At 52.8% G+C, this 8,291-nt stretch overlaps 1 protein-coding gene across 1 annotated transcript in view; it reads left to right on the forward strand.

Annotated features, from left to right (window-relative positions):
• The window catches only part of ago4 (argonaute 4, RISC catalytic component), a 17,069-nt gene that overhangs the window by 3,020 nt on the left and 5,758 nt on the right, over positions 1-8,291 (forward strand). The window contains exons 2-10 of the mRNA XM_015389788.1: positions 1,769-1,940; positions 2,010-2,130; positions 2,203-2,384; positions 3,347-3,483; positions 3,592-3,726; positions 5,381-5,468; positions 5,538-5,685; positions 5,762-5,881; positions 5,950-6,165. Of these exons, the coding sequence (XP_015245274.1) occupies positions 1,769-1,940; positions 2,010-2,130; positions 2,203-2,384; positions 3,347-3,483; positions 3,592-3,726; positions 5,381-5,468; positions 5,538-5,685; positions 5,762-5,881; positions 5,950-6,165 (1,319 nt within the window). The remainder of the gene's footprint in view (positions 1-1,768; positions 1,941-2,009; positions 2,131-2,202; positions 2,385-3,346; positions 3,484-3,591; positions 3,727-5,380; positions 5,469-5,537; positions 5,686-5,761; positions 5,882-5,949; positions 6,166-8,291) is intronic.

The raw sequence follows: 8,291 nt of genomic DNA on the forward strand, positions 1-8,291 counted from the left end.
CCCTCCCGGGGTCGCCGTCCCAGACATCAGTGCGCCCAGAGGCGCTCAGATCCTGAAAGAGAAGCGGATCTATTAGCCGTTTCCTTTCTTTAATAAATTGACTGATTTCATCTCCAGGTGAAGCATTCTCCCTCTATTCCTCTATTCTTTACTAACGGGGAAGATGAAGCGGCTCAGCTTTGCTTCCTGGCAGCTCTGGCTTCTACAGTCGGGAGTTTCAGGGTTGATCAGTTCAGGAAACGCTTTAGTTTAACTCTGCTGGATCTTTTCCACCTGTAGGGAAGCATAATGGGAACGTCAGGAGCTCCGCTCTACCTCAGATCTGCTGGATTTCTGAGTTTGTGTGAAACTCTGTCTGCCGTCTGAGTCGCTCACGACAGCAAATCATGTTTCTGCGTTTTTAACTAAATCTTTTCCAGTTGAAGTCGTTCTGATCCAGGTTTTCTCAAAAGGCTCAGTTTTCCTCAGCGTTTAATCAGTGAAGGTTGAACTAGATCAGCACCTCTTCCTGGGTGCTCCCTCAGCCGGAGGAACCACCGCCTCCAATCAATGCATCCAGCAGCAGGTTGTTGTTGGTTTGACTGAATCCAAATGTGACGATAAGGAAACGTTTGAAGATGTTTTTCAAATTAAAAACTCTAGATTCTAAATGAATGATCTGAGGCTGCAGCGTCGGATGGAGGAGCTCGCTCTCTAACCGTTAGCTACAGACGCTAAGCTCGGAAGCGATCTATGATGTCATCAACATGACGGCGAAAGTCTATAGATTGGTCGCTTTCTATGGGGGAGAAAAAAAAAAAGTAGCTAGATGAGTCTGAAAAGGTCCTAAATATGAATGACGGCAACTTTGCTGTTTTTATGCCAGCAGGGGGCGGGGCCTAAGCTGAAGGCAGATGCATGACGACCTGATGCCCCCTTTAGACCCGCCCACAAGTCCTGGAAGCAAACCTTTGGTTGTTGAGCCTCAGGAAAGAAAGAAGCAAACGTTTCTGACGTGTTTAGAAGGTCAGAGGTCAGAGGGAACGGCGAAGGGGAGTCCCCCCCATTCTGCTCTGGGTTCTGGTTCGGCCCGGTCCGTTCTTTAGGGCTTAGCTGATCCCTGCTTCCTGTTTGAGGAGGAAGAAGGTCGTTGGTGCTGAACGTCCACCGTGGCGTCCTGGTTCTGGGCGGAGCAACAGAAGGGATGGGTTGCCATGGGTAACCAGGCCAGCAGGACACGGCGGCTGGAATCGGGGGTCCGGCTCGTTAGCTGTGGGGGGCGGGGGGGTCTGATTGTCTGTGCTAACTGGAGCGTCAACTTAGCAGAGTGAGGGACGCTCATCCCTCCATATGGCCCTGCTGGGGGGGGGGTTGTTCCTGACGGTCTGGTTCTGGTTCTGGTTCTGGTTCCGATCCGATGACATTAAAGCTGGTTTTCAGAACCAGAAGAGTTTTTCATCTGGAGCGGTTTTCTGTCCGTTTGGGTTTTTCTGGTTCTGTCTGTTTGCTCATCGATCAGCACCGATCCAGATAATCCAGAACTTTCTGAATGTTTCAGCTTCACAGGGAAGAACCGGACTGGAACCGGACAGAACCCGGACTGGAACCAGACTGGAACCATGACAGAACCCTGACTGGAACCGGACAGAACCCGGACAGAACCAGGACAGAACAGAACCCGTTAGCTTTCCTCAGCCACATGACTTCCTGCTCCCCGTTTCTGGAGCTTCTCGCTGAGCGTCCGGGTCAGAACCGGGCCTGCGCTGACTGTTCTGTTCTGCCCCTCCAGGCCCGCCTGCCCCCGCCTCTCTCTTCCAGCCTCCGCGGCGTCCCGGCCTCGGCACGGTGGGGAAACCCATCCGGCTCCTCGCCAACCACTTCCAGGTGCAGATCCCCAAGATTGACGTCTATCACTACGACATCGAGATCAAGCCGGAGAAACGGCCCCGCCGGGTCAACAGGTGGGTGTGGGAGGAGCGGGGGGGGCCGGGTCTGAACGGCTCGGTTCTGATGGTCCGTCTGTCTTCCAGGGAGGTGGTGGACACCATGGTGCGGCACTTCAAGATGCAGATCTTTGGAGACCGGCAGCCGGGCTACGACGGGAAGAGGAACATGTACACGGCCCATCCGCTGCCTATCGGACGGGACCGGGTGGGTTTCTGGTCCCTGGACTCTGGTTCTGGTTCTGCTGAGTTCTTAACGTTCTGCCGGGTCTCTGCTCAGGTGGACCTGGAGGTGACACTGCCAGGAGAGGGGAAGGATCAGACCTTCAAGGTGTCGCTGCAGTGGGTGTCTGTGGTCAGTCTGCAGATGCTGCTGGAAGCTCTGTCGGGTCACCTGAACGAGGTTCCGGAGGATTCTGTTCAGGCTCTGGACGTCATCACGCGCCACCTGCCCTCCATGAGGTAAGCTGGGTCCAAACGAGCCGCAAAACCCGCCAGCTTTTACTCTGACCGTCCCACTGAACGTCCAGAACCGCTGCCAGGGTTCAGGGCGAATAAAGACCTGGACCTCCTGGGTCTCAGGTGGGCGAATTTAGACCTGGAACCTCAGAAGTTCTGGTATTTTTTGTCCCAAACGGCGAAGAAGCGCTAATGTGGCTAAGCTAGTTAGCACCTCCTGTTATAAAGAAGGAAAGTCCAGCATCCAGGTTTAGTCCAGGGCTCCTGATCACAGCAGGACTGTCTGGGTTCCTGCTGGTTCTGTGGAACCACCAGATGGCGCCGCTCTCCCTGGTCCAGTCTGCTTCTGCTAAGGACCTGGTGGTTTGATCCGGACCTCCAGGACTGGATTCTGACCTCCTAGGTTCCAGAACCTAACTGTGATCAGATGGTTCTGGTTCTGGTCCAGAGGAGAACCGACCTCATGGAGCCAGCTGGTCCCCATGCTGGGTTGGTTTGTGGTTCTGAGGGGGAGGAGGAGAACATCGGCAGCAGAACCACAGATTCTTCTACTTTCATGCTGCGTTCTGCTCGTCGTCAGAAGAGGAAACTTCATCGTCCAAGGTTCTCAGCCAGAACGCCCCGAGAGTCCAGGGTGGCCCCCGAGAGTCCAGGGTGGCCCCCGAGAGTCCAGGGTGGCCCCCGAGAGTCCAGGGTGGCCCCCGAGAGTCCAGTGTGGCCCCCGAGAGTCCGGGGGGAGTCCCGGCTCCCGTGAGGGAAGGTTAGCAGCCCTCTGGGTTCTCCACCATCAGATGTAGATGAATTCTGTCTTTCCGCCATAACTAGTCAGACCTGGACGAGTCGTCTACGTCAGACACAAAACGGACGGAGCGGCGCTCCAGTCGCCAATGGCGTGACGGCTCCCAGGCTTCCATTGAAGGTCTCCTCGTGTCCAGATGTTCTGACGGCCCGTGTTTCCCTCCCAGGTACACTCCTGTGGGACGCTCCTTCTTCTCTCCTCCTGAGGGCTACTACCACCCCCTGGGTGGAGGCAGGGAGGTGTGGTTCGGCTTCCACCAGTCCGTCCGACCCGCCATGTGGAACATGATGCTCAACATCGACGGTAAGCTGATCCAACCCGTGGACCGCCACGGTGCGGGTTGTTGGTTCAGGGACCAGGACTGTGGCGGTTCTGGTTCTGGGCTCGCTAACGTCTCTGCTCCTCCCACAGTGTCGGCCACCGCTTTTTACCGCGCCCAGCCCGTCATCGAGTTCATGTGCGAGGTGCTGGACATCCAGAACATCAACGAGCAGACCAAGCCGCTCACGGACTCGCAGAGGGTCAAGTTCACCAAGGAGATACGAGGTGAGGAGCCAGGATCAGGGTTACTGGTAGAACTGGGTCCACTGGGTCAGGGAACCGGGCCTCGGCGCCTCTATAAGGTCAGGCAGAGGGTCACAGGTGAGCGAGAACATCAGGCAGCATCGCTGCTCCTGTCTGATCCAATGGACTCGTCCCGTTTTCCATCAGTAGCTGAGAGGCTGCAGGTCAGAAAACCCAAAAAATTCTCGCCTGACTGGAAAATCTGCCTGAAAACGGCAAAAACATCGTAGTTTATCTCGGTTTTAGAGGACGTCGAACAAAAGGTGCTAAATTGTAAGACTTGCTGCAAACGGCAGCAGCACCTAAACCAGGGGTCACCAACGTGGTTCCCGCGGGCACCAAGGGGCCCCTCATGGACCACATGGGGGGCCCTCAGACTGCTAAGAAAAGAACAATTCACCAGTGGGCTAAGTTTGAAATGTTCTTCTATTCTGTTTCTCTCCTTTTTTAATAATTTATAAATCCGTTCAAAATGACAATGTCTAAAATACAATTAGAACTTAAAGGAAACATAAAAATGTTTATAATGTATAATGAAGTTTAGGTGACCCTTGACCCTTGCTGTGCCTGGGTCAGCGTTGGTAGCCCTTCCTATGACTCCGTACCCTTGAAGGGGCCCTCAGCCTTAAAAAGGTTGGTGACCCCTGACCTAAACATGAATCGGCTGCAGAATGAAGCGTGTTTTAGACTCTGCAGGTCAGCTTCTCCCGCATCAACTAAACTTTATTTTTCTCTCCGTTTTTCGGTAAATAACTTATTATTAGTTCCTCTAAGCAGATTTTTTTTATATTGTGATGTTATTGCTTAATAACCTGTATTAAAACTTTTATAATGTCACATTTACTTGATGGAACAAAGTAGTTTATCTGCCAATAAGTGGCCACCATCGGTCACCATGGTGACAGTCCGTCTGTCCTGCCAGCTGCCCGCCTGAGCGACTCCCAGCTTTACTGATGCTGTTTTTGGGGCTGCAGAGGCCGGTTTTCATTAAATAACTTATTTTATTTTTTATTTATTCTCCTTGCCGTTTTTTTGTTAATTTTTTCTTGATGTTTATCGGCAAACAACTTATTTTTTTCATTTAGTTATTTTTTTTTCTTGCCAGTTTTTGTCAAATGATTTGTTGATAGTAGCTATATAACCTCTAAGCAGATAATGTTGTGATGTTATTTCTATTAAACTACCTTCTATTCTTCATAAAGCCAATAAGTGGCCAGTGGCACTACCACTTTCTGCCACTAGGTGTCCTCTGCCACTTCTAACTGAAATGCTGTTTTCAAACCTTGATGTTATTGCTTATTATCGTGTGAAACCTTTAATGAAGTGACTGTGGAAGCTTAGATGGTCTTTCTATGTCTCTAAGAGGCCATGAGGATCTCAGAGGAACTGGGACAATCGGTTCTGTGGCGATTAAAGCCCAGATATACGCTTCTGTTAGGTTTTCTTCTTATCGTCCAGCTGAAGCTTCTGCTGGTTTACTGGGAAACATCTAAAGCTGCTCAGAAATGGAGAGGAATCAGATTGTGTTTGTGTAGCGGACCCGGTCAGGGACGCTGAGCGTAGCATCAGAACCGAGCGGCGTGCTCGTCGCTCCGTCTGGATGAGGTTCCTGATCCGCTGTCGCCGCTCTGAACAGGTCTGAAGGTGGAGGTCACCCACTGCGGGCAGATGAAGAGGAAGTACCGCGTTTGCAACGTGACGCGCCGACCGGCCAGCCACCAAACGTAAGCGCCGCCCTGCTCCATCCTGCCTTTGCCGTTCATGGCCCGTCAGCGTGGCTGTTTCGCCCTCAGGTTCCCGCTGCAGCTGGAGAACGGCCAGGCCATGGAGTGCACCGTGGCGCAGTACTTCAAACAGAAGTACAGCCTGCAGCTCAAGTACCCCCACCTGCCCTGCCTGCAGGTGGGACAGGAACAGAAGCACACCTACCTTCCTCTGGAGGTGAGAAAACGCCACGTAGTCTCCGCCCCCCCCAGCCGGTCCGGCGGGTCAGTAAGTTCTGCTTCCTGTTCTGAAGGTCTGTAACATCGTGGCGGGTCAGCGCTGCATCAAGAAGCTCACAGACAACCAGACGTCCACCATGATCAAAGCTACGGCTCGCTCAGCCCCCGACAGGCAGGAGGAGATCAGCCGCCTGGTGAGGCCCCCCCCCCAGGCGCCGCCCAGCTGAGCTCGGCCAGATTTAACCCGCCTCCTCTTCCTCAGGTCAAAAGCAACAGCATGGTCGGGGGCCCGGACCCCTACCTGAAGGAGTTCGGCATCGTCGTTCACAACGACATGACGGAGGTGACGGGGCGTGTCCTCCCTGCGCCCATGCTGCAGTATGGGGGCCGGGTGAGTACAGACACAGGGAGGGACTGTGGCAGGGTGAGTACTGGGCAGGGGCTGCACGGGGTGGGGGGGCAGTGGAGGCTGAATGCTGTCATCGGGGGCTTCCAGGGGTTCAGTGCAGATCTTTAAAGGCGCCTCGGTCTGTGAAACCTGGAACCCTCCTGCTCTGGTCCTCAGCGCTCGTTAGCTTCTCTCAGCTCTGCTCCGGTTTCCCTGCGCCCCCTGGTGGCCACAGGAGGAACATCAAGCTGAGAGAAGAAGGCTGGATCCCAAACTGGCCCCTAAACACCAACCCTGGGTCCCTGCTGAGGGTCCGCCTCATCAAGGGCCGTACCAAACCACATAGTGGGCGGAGCCCTTAATCAGTGCCGCTGTAGCTACCGGATCTGCTCGGGGCCCTGCCCCTTCCTATCACGTCATCATACGGCAACACCACTCGGACAAACTAGTTACCCGTTTGTTAAGGATCAGATCTTCTCTGGAGTCTCAACATATTATTCCCTTTATTTGCTTTTATTTTACGTTTCATTGATGATCTAGATTAGCTGAAAGTAGAAAACAATCAGAGTTCTGCTGTTTAACAAGGAGACTAAAAGTCTGAGTTTATTTTATTAAGATCTGAGATCAGAGGAGGAAAAATGAAACTTTCATAGAGATTTTAGACTAAACAGTTATTCTACCCGTAGAAAACGGTTATTGTTGAAACAAAGTTAAAAGTAGCTTAATGTGGCTAACTGAGCGAGCTAAAAGAGGCTAACCTGTTAGCAACAGCTAGCCACAGCGCTACCCAGCTCTTTATATCACAGTCTGTTATTAAACACGCTAACGCTCCAGATGCTCCCGACTCGCCACACGGACGCTGCGTGATGTTATCGTCGTCTGGGCAACCACTGTGTTTTACATCATGTGGGAACGTTAGCCGATCCTGCAGCGTGACGTCACTGACAGGAAGCAGATCTGGTAGCTGCAGCGGCGCTCTGGAATCTGGCAGCAGGTGTAACGGTGAACTAGTGAACTAGTGAAAATCACAAGTCGCCATTGATCCCAAATGAAAGGTTTGATTTAACCGGATAGATTTAATTTATGAAGAAAGATGTTTGAGGTTATGTCACCCTGCGCCGCGGAGCTCCAGCCACGCACATGGGGGCGTCGCTGTGTCGCCATAGCAACGACTACTTTCCTTTTCTGTCCCATTCTGGTTTATAGCCCCCCCCCCTCTATCCTTCCACAGGTGAGACCTGACTGGAGGTCAGACTGATGGGTAGTGGTTAGGAGGCGGTTTGGGATTCAGCCAGAGACTCCAGGAGCTGCTGAGGTTTCCTCTGAAACCAAACCAGCTACTGATGGTCAGGATGCGTCCAATCAGATCTAAGCGGCCCGCTGGCCAATCAGCTCGCTGGCCAAGCAGCCAGCTGTCCAATGGGCTGTGTCCAATCAGCTGTGTCCAATCAGCTGTGTCCAATCAGTGCTCAGGGTCTGGTAGCTGGTTTGGATTCAGTGACTGTGTGAAAGGATGGATGGATGTGGTTCTGACTGGAGGAAGATCAGAACCCAGCAGGACCTTCTCTGCTGGGAACCAGTCCGATCCTCTCCCAGTGAGACGCTTTAGACTGGAAGCTTTTCCCATTCCCACCCGAGGCCACGTCAATCAAAGCTGTAACGTGATTGGACGGCGGTCAGATTCAGCCTGCTGGGCTCGGTGTGACTGATGGGAGAAGCTTCATTCACTGCATGAATCTGGTGTTTCTGCAACCAATCATCCAGCAAAGCAGCTCAGGAGCTGATTGGTCCATCAGTGAGCCGTGAGGTTCAGGTGTTTCACCTGCAGGTGAGTCCAGCTGCTGCAGACCAGACCTTTCTAACCCTGCAGCTGCAGATCGTTCATCAGGAAGGACCGACGTCCGCAGCACAGATGAAGTTAAATCAGACTTTAAGAGCGACTGAAATAATGTTTATTAATTCAGGATAAAGATCAATCAATCATTGGATGCAGCATTGAGCTCAGAGATCCCGCCTCCTCATAAAAAACCGAGGCAGAGTCGGTCCAGCTTCAGCCTGGCTCTCCACCTGCTGCAGAACCTTTGGTTCCTGCTGCAGGACCTTTGGTTCCTGCTGCAGAACCTTTGGTTCCTGGAGCAGGACCTTTGGTTCCTGCTGCAGAACCTTTGGTTCCTGAAGCAGGACCTTTGGTTCCTGCTGCAGGACCTTTGGTTCCT

Source organism: Cyprinodon variegatus, unplaced genomic scaffold (genome assembly GCF_000732505.1).
Source record: "Cyprinodon variegatus isolate N-32 unplaced genomic scaffold, C_variegatus-1.0 Scaffold472, whole genome shotgun sequence".
Taxonomy (NCBI): domain Eukaryota; kingdom Metazoa; phylum Chordata; class Actinopteri; order Cyprinodontiformes; family Cyprinodontidae; genus Cyprinodon; species Cyprinodon variegatus.